This window comes from Sus scrofa, chromosome 13 (assembly GCF_000003025.6).
Source record: "Sus scrofa isolate TJ Tabasco breed Duroc chromosome 13, Sscrofa11.1, whole genome shotgun sequence".
In the NCBI taxonomy this organism is placed as follows: Eukaryota; Metazoa; Chordata; class Mammalia; order Artiodactyla; family Suidae; genus Sus; species Sus scrofa.
Window position 1 is genome coordinate 133,705,151 of NC_010455.5, and position 13,478 is coordinate 133,718,628.

General features: G+C 39.3%; 1 protein-coding gene across 1 annotated transcript in view; it reads left to right on the forward strand.

The window, feature by feature from the left end:
* Positions 1-13,478, forward strand: part of UBXN7 (UBX domain protein 7) — a 63,823-nt gene that overhangs the window by 15,368 nt on the left and 34,977 nt on the right. The window contains exons 2-3 of the mRNA XM_021070161.1: positions 5,573-5,720; positions 10,368-10,435. Coding sequence (XP_020925820.1) covers positions 5,573-5,720; positions 10,368-10,435 — 216 coding nt within the window. The remainder of the gene's footprint in view (positions 1-5,572; positions 5,721-10,367; positions 10,436-13,478) is intronic.

Here is a 13,478-nt window from a genome sequence, read left to right on the forward strand (position 1 = left end):
TTTCACCCCTAGTCTGGGAACCTCATATGCTGCGGGTTCAGCCCTAAAAAGACAAAAAAATAAATAAATAAATAAATAAAAGAATTGACGAACTAATAATACCTAGGGTTTTTCTTGAGCATACATGAACTAGATGAAGGGAGATAAGGAGAATAAGGATATTTCAAGCATGTAATTTGGTATGACTATAACTGAATTTTGTAGGATGGGGAAGAGGAGTGGCAAAGCCAGAGAGAGAAGTTGAGGCCTGAACCTATCTATAGGTTATAAGGGCTTTGGAATTTGTACTGTAGGTATTACAGAGCTATTAAAGAATTTTTTTTGTCTCTTTCGGACTGTGCTGGCAGCATATGGAAGTTTCTAGGATAGGGGTCAAATCTGAGCTGTAGCTGCCAGCCTTTGCCACAGCCACAGAAGCAGGGGATCTCAGCTGTGTCTTTGAGTATACTGCAGCTCCTGGTGATGCAGGATCCCTGATTCACTGAGCGAGGCCAGGGATTGAACCTGAATCCTCATGGGTGCTAGTCAGGTTTGTAACTGTGGAGACACAATGAGAACTCTGCAGGAGTTATCTTCACAGAATTTATAGCAAGGGTCCTTGGAGGGTCAGATTTCTTCCCCTGTGGTCTTGTAAAACTTCAAGTCAATAGTGTATTTTATTTTTAAAAATATTTTTCTTTTTTCTATTATAGTTGATTTATAAGGTTCTGTCAATTTCTGCTGTACAGCAAAGTCACCCAGTCATTCTCATATATATGTATATGTATATATGTATATATGTATATATACACATTTTCTCACATTATCCTCCACCATGTTCCATCACAAGTGACTAGATACAATTCCCTGTGCTATACAGCAAGGGTCTCATTGCTTATCCACTCCAAATGCAGTAGTTTGCATCTACTAGCCCCAGACTCCCAGTCCATCTCCCTCCCTCCCCTCCCCCTGGGCAACCACAAGTCTATTCTCCAAGTCCATGAGTTTGTTTCTTTTCTGTAGATAGGTGCATTTGCACCATATATTAGATTATGGGTATAAGTGATATCGTATGGTATTTGTCTTTCTCTTTCTGACTGACTTCAATTAGTGTGAGTGTCTCTAATTCTATCCATGTTGCTGCAAGTGGCATTAATTTGTTCTTTTTTATGGCTGAGTAGTAGTTCATTGTGTATATATACCACATCTTTTTTTTTTTTTTTTTTTTTTTTTTTGTCTTTTTGCCATTTCCAGGGCCACTTCCGCAGCATATGAAGGTTCCCAGGCTAGGGGTCCAATCAGAGCCGTAGCCGCCGGCCTACACCACAGCCACAGCAACTCGGGATCCAAGCCGAGTCTGTGACCTACACCACAGCTCATGGCAACGCCAGATCGTTAACCCACTGAGCAAGGCCAGGGACGGAACCCTCAACCTCATGGTTCCTAGTTGGATTCGTTAACCACTGAGTCATGACAGGAACTCCAATACCACATCTTCTTAATCCATTCATCTGTTGATGGACATTTAAGTTGTTTCCATGTCTTGGCTATTGTGAATAGTGCTGCAATGAACATAAGGGTGCATGTGTATATTTTATAATGAAAGTTTTGTCAGGATATTGTGAATAGTGCTGCAGTGAACATAAGGGTGCATGTATTTTTTTTAATGAAAGTTTTGTCAGGAGTGGGATTTCTGGGTTAAATGGTAGTTCTATATTTAGTTTTCTGTGGTGCCTCCATACTGTTTTCTATAGTAGTTGTACCAATTTACATTTTCACCAACAGTGAAGGAGGGTACCTTTTTCTCCACACACTCTCCAGCATTTGTTATTTGTTGACTTGTTATGATGGCCATTCGGTCAGTAGTGTATTTTAAGTAACCCCCGTTTGGTAGTCTCCTTGGATAAGTTGCAAAATCTACCAAATCATCTCCTATTAGAAGGAATATTACCTTCAATCCAGGCTTCAAACATCTGCAGATTAAAATTCCAGTGCACTTGAGATCATTGTCAAAAAAAAACCCACCACAGAATGCACTAAAACCATGGCACTGTAAAAGCCAGCGGAAACAAGAGGCAGTTACCTCTAGAGATGGTAGGAAGTTTATATTTTATTTATTTATTTATTTGTTAAAAATTTTTTTTTTTGTCTTTTTAGGGCCATACCCGTGGCATATGGAGGTTCCCAGGCTGGGGTCCAATCAGAGCCGTAGCCGCCGGCCTACACTAGAGCCACAGCAATGAGGGATCCGAGCTGCGTCTGCAACCTACACCACAGCTCACGGCAACTCTGCATCCTTAACCCACTGAGCAAGGCCAGGGATCGAACCTCATGGTTCCAGTCAGATTTGTTTCTGCTGCACCACGACAGGAACTCCTATATTTTATCTTAGTAATTTTGGTTAGTTTAATGTATTTGAAGAAATGAAAGGATTGAAATATGAGTATAAAGTAAGGATATCTGAAACATGACCAAGCAGATTGGGAGAAAAAAAATAACCCAGAACTTCTAGTTGTAAAAAATTAACAAGTTAAAAGCTCAGTGAACAGGATTTCTCATTGTGGCTCAAGTGATCACAAACCCCACTAGTATCTCTGAGGACAAGGGTTCAATCCCTGGCCTCGCTCAGTGGGTTAGGGATCTGTCATTGCCATGAGCAGTGGTGTAGGTCGCACATGCGACTTGGACCTGGCATTGCTATGGCTGTGACGTAGGCCAGCAGCTTCAGCTCTGATTGGCCCTAAAAAGCAAAAAAACCCCCACAAAACAAACCAAAAAACCTCAGTGAACAGGTGAAAAACAAATTGGCACAGCATAGCGTGAAAAGTCCTAACATACATCTAATTGGAGTTCTAGAAGGACATAAGTGTGAACTGAGGAGTAAGGTAATTGTTAAATAAAAATGTTTGCAAAGTGATAAAAATTCAGAAAAATCTCTCAGAATTGATAAAAGATAAGTCATCAGGTCGAAATCTTATGAATCCCAAGGAGGATAAATAAAATCAGCCCCAGCAAATTAGAGTGAAACTGCAGAAGACCAAAGACAGAGAAGATCTTAAAAGCAACTGAGAGAAACAGCAGATTGCAATAAAAATGTTTTTCTTTAGTCTGGCAACTTTTTCCCAGAAGTAACAACAGAAGTCACTGGAATGCTGTCATCAATATACTGAAAGTAGCTGTTAGCCTTAAAATAGAATATCCAGTGAAACTGTCTTTCAGGAGTGGTAGCAAAATAAAGGCATTGTTAGACCAAAACAACAGCAACAAAAATCCCTCTAACTCAACCCGCCCCGCACTGGATCTCACCGATTGGAGACTCTGGGACACAATTCTGGTAGAAGGAAGGTCATCCGGAACGGAAAGCCTGAGATTTTTTTTTTTCCTTTTCTGTTATAGTTTATTACAGGTAGTTCCTAGGACCTGAGATGCTTTTTTTTCCTTTTTACAGCCACACCTGAGTCATGTGGAAGTTCCCAGGCCAGGGGTCGAATAGGAAATGCAGCTGTGGTCTACACCACAGATTGCAGCATGCCAGATTCTTAACCCTCCGAGCGAGGCCAGGGGTGGAACCAACATCCTCAGAGAGACAATGTTGGGTTCTTAACCTGCTGAGCCTCAGTGGGAATTCTGACCTGAGATGCCTTTTTTTTTTTTTTTTGCCTTTTTAGGGCTGCATATGGAAGTTCCCAGGTTGGGGTTGAATCAGAGCTACAGCTGCCAGCCTACACCACAGCCACAGCAATATGGGATCTGAGCACGTCTGTGACCTATACCACAGCTCAAGGCAACACCAGATCCTTAACCCACTGAACAAGGCCAGGGATCAAACCCAAGTCCTCGTGAATACTAGTCAGATTCATTACCACTGAGCCAGGACGGGAATTCCCTGAGATGCTTTTTAATGCCCACAAAATGTCCCACCAAATAGATGCTACAATTTACTTCCGTTAGACACTTATATTGTCTACAGGTTTTCAGTATTAACAAGCTATACTAGACATGTTTATGCATGTATTTTATACAGATTTACTTAGACTTTTTATGTAGGTTTATTTAGACTAAAAACCGAAATTACTGGGTCAGAAAGTAAAAAAAAAAATTATTTCTTTGTAGGGAGTGTTTTTTATTACATAATAATCATTTTTATTTCTAGTGATCAGTCTGTTCAAATGAGCTGTTTTTTCTTCTTTTTTTTTTTTTTTTTGCTTGCTTTTTAGGGCCACACCTGAGGCATATGGAAGTTCCTAGGCTAGGGGTCGAATAGGAGCTACAATTGCTGGCCTACACCACAGCCACAGCAATGTGGAATCCAGACTGCATCTGTGACCTACACCACAGCTTACAGCAATGCTGGATCCCTTACCCACTGAGCGAGGCCAGAGATCGAACCCACATCCTCATGGATACTAGTTGGGATTTGTTTTCTGCTGTGCCACAGTGGGAACTCCGATCTGTTTCTTCCTGATTCAGTTTTGGTGGGCGGTATGTCTCTAGAAAGTTGTCTGTTTCTTCTAGGTTGTCAAATTTATTGGCATATTACTGTTCATAGTATTAACAGTTTTTTTTTTTTTTTTGTATTTCTTCAGTATTCGTTGACATTCCTCTTTCATTTCTTATTTTGTTTATTTGGGTTCTCTCTTCTTGGTGAATCTGGCCAGAGGTTTGTCAGTTTTTGTTTACTCTTTCAAGACCCAGCTCTTGGTTTTATTGATTTTTTTTCCCCCCTATTTTTGGCTTCTCCAAGGCATATGGAGCTCCTGGGCCAGGGCTCAGATCCCACCTGCAGTTGCAACCCAAGCCCACTGTGTTGGGCCAGGGATCAAGCCTGCGACCCAGCCCTTCCAAGATACCTCCAATTCCATTGCACCATGACTGGAGTTCTATTGTTTTTTTAGTCTCTATTTTATTGATTTCCTCTCTGATCTTTTGGTTTCCTTCCTTCTGCTGACTTATGTTTTTTTTTTTTTCCTAGAATATTTTTATTTCTTGATACATGTTGTAAAATTACTTCCTTAAAGGGCTTTACCAGTTTATGTTACATCGAAGAGTTTATGCTGGCTTTATTGTACAAATGAGTTAAGTGTGTGATAGAGCCAGTTTTAAATGATGAAGATTCATGTTTCTTACCAGATTTTGACTTATTTATATCTTTGACAAAAGTGTCCCATCTCCCTTTTCTCCTGTTGTTGTTAAAATGCTTCCTTAATAGAAACCGAAATTGCTAATTGAAATGCATTCATTCTATTGATGTATTTCTGACTTTCTAGAACGTAGTTTTTCTTTTTCAGTTTATTAACAAATACATACTTTGTCCATTTAAAGAAGTGGCAAATAAATACTTTTATTTATTTTTTGTTTTATTATGAAGGAAGGCTACTATTTTAATGCTGCCGCTTTCTAGCTCTATATTTTACAGTAAGCAGCCAATAGTGTAGAAGTAAACAAACAGGGTTTTTTTTTTTTTTTTAATCATTCATTCTAAAGCGGGAAAAGTATTACCAATTTGCTTGGGAATTCTATATTCTAATGTGAACTGAATGTAAGAAGGATTTTTTTTTTAAAAAACTTTTTTCTTGTTTTTATACTATTTCAGGTGCAAGTGAAAGTGTAGGGAAACATATGCTTGAAGCCTGCAACAATAATCTGGAGATGGCAGTCACTATGTTTTTGGATGGTGGAGGAATCGCTGAAGAGCCCAGTACCAGTTCAGCAAGTGTTTCCACTGTCAGACCACACACAGAGTATGAATTTATTATTTATTATTAGGAGCTACTTCTGCCAAAATTGGTTATATTTTTATCAGTTAGGTTAATTATCTATTGTTGAACAAATTGAACATTAAAAGCATCTGAAAGTGTCATATAGAAATTTTTATGCTTATATGCTTTAAATTCTCTAGAGCAATGTCAAGTCTTATTATTTAATTCTCAGAAGAATCCTATAGGCTGGTATTATTACCCACATTTTATAGAGGAAGCCAAAAGATAGCCATTTTTCCAAGCTCTACGGCAATTAAGTAGCAAATACAGAAGTAAAGCCCAATAAAACTTAGATTTCTAGATTTTAGATTTTCCTGCATTATCCCAGGAAAGTTTTGAGCTGTCACGAAAAACTTTTGAAAAAAATTCTAATCCTGGAGTTTCCATCGTGGCTCAGTGTTAACGAACCTGACTAGCATCCATGAGGACACAGGGTTGATCCCTGGCCTTGCTCAGTGGGCTAAGGATCCAGCGTTGCCATGAGCTGTGGTGTAGGCCAGCAGCTACAGCTCTGATTTGCCCCCTAGCCTGAGAACCTCCACATGCTGCGGGTGTGGCCCTGAATAGACAGAAGACCAAAAAAAAAAAAAAAAAAATCTAGTCCCTTACACCTTAAATAGCCACATGTAGCTAATCACTAGAAGCACCTTCATCATATAGAACTGTAATATGTAGCGAATAGTAACAAATGGTAAATAATTTGGTGCTTTCTTGTCTTTTATTTGACACCAACGCAGGTTTGAAATGAATATCCTTTAGGCACAATTCCAGTAGTCAGAAATATTAGAGATGAGAGTTCCCCATTGTGGCTCAGCAGAAATGAACCCAAGTAGTATCCATGAGAACTCGGGTTCCATCCCTGGCCCTGCTCAATGGGTTAAGGATCTGGTGTTGCCGTGACCTGTAGTGTAGGTCAAGACACAGCTCGGATCCTGTGTTTCTCTGGCTTTGGTGTAGGTTTGCACCTGTAGCTCTGATTCAGCCCCTAGCCTGGGACCTTCCATATGCAGTGGATGTAGCTCTAAAAAAAAAAAAAAAAAAAAAAGAGAGAGATGAATGTTACTCAAGGAAAAAACACTGATTTTTAAAACGGAATTTCAAAGGTCCTTAAATGAGACTAATACTCATAGCCCTTTATAACTCTTCAGTGTTTACAACATGAGATACTAAGTGAGAAGAATCCTCTTAAATAGGATTAGGCAAAAGACGCGGCTTTTAATTCATTTGTTTATGGCTGCTCCTGAAGCATATAAAAGTTCTTGGGTCTGTCATCCAACCCATGCCACAGCAGTAACCAGAGTCCCAGCAGTGACAACAGTGAATCCTTAGCCTGCTGAGCCACCAGGGGACTCTTGTGGATTTTATTTTTACTAAATTCATTTTTACAAAGCCAAATAAGCATTCAGGACATGATTGCCTTTTTTTTTTTTTTCTTCCCCCCTTTTTTTGTCTTTTTAGGGCCGCATCCGAGGCATATAGAGGTTCCCAGGCTAGGGGTCCAGTTGGAGCTGTAGTCGCCGGCCTACGCCAGAGCCACCCTTGGGACCTACACCACAGCTCACGGCAACGCTAGATCCTTAACCCACTGAACAAGGCCAGGGATTGAACCAGCATTCTCATGGATGCTAGTTGGGTTCATTAACCACAGAGCTACGACTGGAACTCCTGATTGCCTTTTTTGTTTATGTAATTCCAGACTCTAGAGTAATACTGTTTTCCCCGTGAAGTGTGAACTTGAGAGGTTATTATTAATATAAAGTTTTTTCCTGTAAGTGTTGGCTGTGTATTTCAAGTATGATAGCCCATAACTACAATTTTTAATGGAAACCAGTGTGAAAACATTTAATTTAGAGAAACTTGAATAACAAGTATTTACAGCTGATTTGGGAGAACATAGCAGTTCTATTTAAAACATGTTTTCTCTTTTTGGTTGCAGCTGGGGCACATGGAAGTTCATGGGCCGGGGATTGAATCCAAGCTGCAGCTGCAGCAATGCTTGATCCTTGAACCCACTACACTGAGCTGGGGATCGAACCCGAGCCTCAGCAGTAACTGAGATGTTGCAGTCGGATCCTTAACCCACTGCACCACAGCGGGAACTCAAAAATGTTTTCTTGATTGTACTTAAAAATACTTTTCATTAATGAGTGTCTTTTCCTAATGAATTACATTTTAATTTGGCTTAGATTATTTGTATTACTAATTGATTAACATTTGATAGTGATAGCTATTTCCTAAACTATAATTTTCACTCTCACAGTTCACCTTCTGTTGTATACTTCCATTTTGTTAGGTAGCTAACAGTCTTGAAATAGATTAACCCTCAAATACGTAGTAATCAAGTGTTTTTGGAGTTCCCTTTGTGGCTCAGCAGAAACAAACTCGACTAATATTCATGAGGATGCGGGTTTGATCCCTGGCCCTGCTCAGTGGGTTAAGGATCCAGTGTTGCCACAAGCTGTGGTAATAGGTCGCAGATTTAGCTTGAATCTGGTGTTACTGTGGCTGTGGTATAGGTGGGCAGTTGCGGCTCCAGTTCAACCCCTAGCCTGGGAACTTCCATATGCCGTGGGTGTGGCCCTAAAAAAAAAGTCTTTTTGTATAGGGTCTACTACTTAAGCCATCACTCTGATGTATTTCTTCAGATTAAATTTATAATTAAATTGCCTTGGATTGAGATAATTCTATAACACACACACTGTAAAGTGAAGTATACTGGTAATGGAAAGATTTATTCAGGTAAAAGATGTCTTTTAAGTTTTTAGTTTTCTTAAGATAATGTCCTATTTCTCTTTGGTGAAAGAGGATTTAAAAGGACTTCCTCTTAGAGACACATCGTCTGTTCCTTCAGAGTGTTGAAATTCTGTGTGCGAGCAGCAACTGAAATCAGTAGGAAAGAGTATTTAACATAATTTTGAATTATCCTTTCTCCTTCACTCATTTGGCTTATTGTAGATTTCTTTGTCTAACTGGTTCTTTGATTACAGCATATTTTTGTTTATAAATGTGTTGATACTTTATTAATAAGCAAAGTATGTTTTGGAGTTCCAATTTTTAGATGTCACAAACAGGGCCTTAAGCTCAGTTATAACTATTAGAAACACCTGAATGAAAAACAGTAGGCCTAACTTAACATTTATTATAAGCAGGAACATTTATTATAAGTATTAAATTTGGAACTTACCATTACTTGGCATAAGCATTAATTGGCAGAGTTTCATATTTGAGTTAAATCGAAAACTGGGAGTTCCCATTGTGACTTGGCGGTAACAACCCTGACTAGTATCCATGAGGATGCGGATTCCATCCCTGGCCCTGCTCAGTAGGTTAAGGATCCAGCATTGCTGTGCAGCATCTGCAGGGTAGTTTGCAGATCCGGCTTGGATCCTTCATTGCAGTGGCTGTGCTGTAGGCTGGCAGCTACAGCTCCAATTCGACCCCTAGCCTGAGAACTTCCATATGCCTGGGAGTGGCCCTAAAAAAAAAAGGAAAAGTAAACTGATGTATATATAAAGGAATATATATATCATTTAAAAAGCATATCTAAATTAGTATTTTTCACCAGAAGAGATGGATTATTAGTAAACCCTCTGGAGGTAAACTTTGAAAAGATGAGTAATTATTTTTTGTGTTCTATATGTATTGTTTCTTTAGTAAATAATCCAGGTATAATACCTATGTTAGCCATCTTCATAATTAGCATAAAATTGACTGACTGCTTAAGCTTATTTTACTGTATCTGTGATTTAATTATCTATTATTTGATGTGGTAATGTAATATGGCTTTATTAAGCTTATATTTTTCATTAATTTTTTGCGTGAATTTTTGTTTTTGGAAATTTCTTATTTTCTTTTCTTGTCTTTTTTTGGCCCACACCCAAGGCATATGGAGGTTCCCAGGCTAGGGGTTGAATGGAGCTATAGCTCCCAGCCTACGGCACAGCCACAGCAACGTGAGACCTGAGCCCTGTCTGCGACTTACACCACACCTCATGGCAATGCCGGATCCTTTAACCCACTGAGCCACGCCAGGGATAGAACCTGCATCCTCATGGATGCTAGTCAAATTCATTTCCACTGAGCCACGACAGGAACTCCCTGTTTTCTTTTTTTCGAAAGAATTTAGGGCAGGGAACTTAGAGGAAAGCGGAAATATTTTTTTATTTCTGTATTTGTTCTCTTTCTTTATAAACGCATTTGTGGAGTTTCTGCTGTGGGGCAGCGGGATCTGCAGCATCTTTGCAATGCCAGGATACAGATTTGATCCCTGGCCTGGCACAGTAGGTTAAAGGATCCAGCATTGCCTCAGCTGCAGCATAGGTTGCAGCTGCAGCTTGGATCTAATCCCTGGCCCAGGAACTCCATATGTTTTTTGCTGTGGGGCAGTCAAAAACTAAAAAAGAAAAAAAAAATTGTGTCATTGATGCCATGTACTTTATTCCAGTTGATCTTTGTGTGGAGACCATCTAATAAGTAATTATTTATCGTAATTTAATTTGATTCCTAAAAGTCATAAAGTCTGTCGTTCATTTTAGTTTTAAGTTGAATGCATTCCCAATAGTTTCAGTGAGAATAGCACAAATAGTTTTTATTTGGATATTTTCCCACTTTTTTTTTTTTTTTAAATAGAGAGGAAGTCCGTGCTCCAATTCCTCAAAAGCAGGAAATATTGGTGGAACCAGAACCTTTGTTTGGTGGTAAGTTCACTTTTTTCCCTTAGCTTTATTTGACTTTATTGTTCAGTCTCCAGGATTTTCTGTCAAAAAAGATATGAAGGTTTGCCTGCTCACAGATTGTAACTTCAAGTAGAATCAGTTCTCTTTTCTTGTAGTTCTGTACTCCCCTCAGGAAAGTTGCCCAGTTGGCTATCTCTGAGGAGTGAACCAGATTAAAAAGTTGTTGAAGAAGGCCAAAAAGAAGAAATTAAGCAAAAAAGAACTGCTACCTTATAATGGAAACAAATGTATAATTAGGTGAACTCTGATTGTTTTTTGTTTTCTAGATACCAAATTGACTGCCAGATCCTTACTGTTTTGATATGCAGTACTCTTTCTAGAAATGCTATTCCCCTATTGACCAAAGGAGAAAGTAATCCCTAATCCATGCAAAATATTGTGGTGTCCATCTGAGATGCATAGAGAAGGTGGTAGAAAATGGAACATTTAATCATATTTAAAGAAAATTTGGGAGTTCCCACTTGTGGCACAGTGGAAACAAATCTGACTAGTATCTGTGAGGATGCGGGTTTGATCTCTGGCCTCACTCAGTGGGTCAGAGATCCGGCGTTCCCATGAGCTATGGTGTAGGTCACAGATGTGGTTCGTATTTGGTGTTGCTGTGGCTGGAACCGGCAGCTGTAGCTCTGATTCGACTCCTAGCCTGGGACCTTCCATATGCCTCAGGTGCAGCCCTAAAGAGAAAAATTTGTAGGTTTTTTTTTTTGTATTTTTATTTTAGGGCCACACCTGTGGCACATGGAGGTTCCCAGGCTAGGGGCCAGTTGGAGCTCTTAACTGCTGGCCTATACTACAGCTCATGGCAACGCCAAATCCTTAACCCACTGAGTGAGGCCAGGGATCAAACCCACAACTTCATGGTTCCTAGTCGGATTTGTTTCCACTGAGCCATGACAGGAACTCCATGTATTTTTATTTTAATGAGCACTTACTTGCCTTTCGTGAGCCAGATAGTTTAAGCATTAATAGGTATATTTTTTAAAAACCAGAATATTGTTTTATGATTTGGTTGGATAGAGAGAGACATAAGAATGTATATGTTGAGAACAAAAATAGGCCTGTATAATGTTCTCTAAGTACACTAAAACAAAGGAGAAGAAATAAGTTGTAAGAAAAGGAAAAATGTAATTATATAAACCATATATTTTGATTTGAAAAAGCACTTTAGTTGAGAGTTTCAAGATTGATCTTCACTTGGGCAGCTTTGGGGTTACTGTAGAAAGGAATAAAAGACTCTACTGTCTAGATTCAAGAATAAGATTGGAGGAAGACAACTATAAGGTCTGAATATTGAAGTATAGTATGTGCATTGTAGATTGTTTGATTTAGTTGGTCATTGTGCTATTAATATACCAGAGGTAGGAGCTTTGGCACAGTAGGTTAACAATCTGGTGTTGTCACTGCAGTGGCTCAGGTCACTGCTGTATTGCAGGTTGGATCCCTGGCCTAGGAACTTCTGCATGCTTCGGGTGCAGCCAAAAAAAGAAAAGAAAAAGAAAAAAAAAAAAAAAAACCCACCAGAAATAGTAATAAAGCACTGTTCATGATTTTATATTATATATATATATGTTATAAATTTTGGAACTGAGGAATAATGCCCCTGAAAGCTTTATCCTTTCTTTATTGCAAGGAATAGGGCAGGATCTTTGAGTGGGGAAGACTACAGAAAATGGATTCTGTGCTATTTTACTATTTAGCAGAGGCAAAGAGTTCCCATTTGAAACCCTACTTTCCTCCTTTTACTTGATGTACATTAAAGAAGAGGGGTGAGAATGACTTTATACAGTTAGGAAGTCAGTCCTAACTTTCATTATCAGATCTTATTATTACTTTGAAAAGGTTTTGGAGGAACTATTTTCTTAGGATAGTGTGGATTTAAAGTGGAAATGTTCTAAAATTAAGTTGTGATGAAGTATAATAAAATTCACTGAATTAAAAAAAAAGTGATTCTCAAAGTGTGGTCCAGGAGTCCCTGACGCCCTTTCAGAGGGTCTATAAGATTAAAACTTTTTTTTTTTTTTTTTTAATGGCCACACCCATGGGATAGGGAGGTTTCCAGGCCAGGGACTGAATCTGAGCTGCAGCTGTGACCAACCCCATGGCTGCAGAAACACTGGATCCTTTAACCCACTGCATCCAGGCAGGACTGAACCTGTGCCTCTGCAGCAACCCCAGACGCTGCAGTCAGATTCTTAACCCACTGTACCATGGCAGGAACTCCAGATTAAAACTTTTTTCATAAGACTAGTAAGTTATTTGCCTTTTTCACTGTATTACATTTGGGCTGATGCTTCAGAAGAAGTGATGGGTCAGACTGCATCTTAATTGAATCAGTAAAGTGTCACCAAACTGCTACTACTTGTTAAATTCTTCACTGATTCAACACTTGTAGTTATTAAAAAAAAAATTTTTTTTGAAGTTCCTTCTGTAGCATAGCACGTTAAGGATCCAGCATTGCCACAGCTGTGGTGTAGGTCACAGCTGCAGCTTGAATTCCATCCCCGTCCAGTAACTTCCATATGCTTTGAGGATGGCTGAAAAAGAAAAAAAAAGCAAATTTTACTTACTAATGTTCTTGAAGCAGTAAAAATCAATTCCATTAAATCTTGAAGTACACATTTTAAAACTATTTTATTTAATAAAATAGGATGTGTGCATAAAGTACTTCTACATACTCAATTACCGAGTACTATGATTAAGGAAAAACACTTATCAGTTGTTTTCATTGAAAACTAGCTACTTTTTTTTTTTTTTTGGTCTTTTTCCAGGGCTGCACCCGCAGCATATAGAGGTTCCCAGGCTAGGGGTCTGATGGGAGCTTAGCCGCCGGCCTACACCACAGCCACAGCAACTCGGGACCTGAGCCGTGTCTGCGAACCTAACACCACAGCTCACGGCAACACCGGATCTGTAACCCCCGAGCAAGGCCAGTGATCAAACCCATAACCTCATGGTTCCTAGTCGGGTTTGTTAACCACTGAGCCACGACGGGAACTCCAAAAAC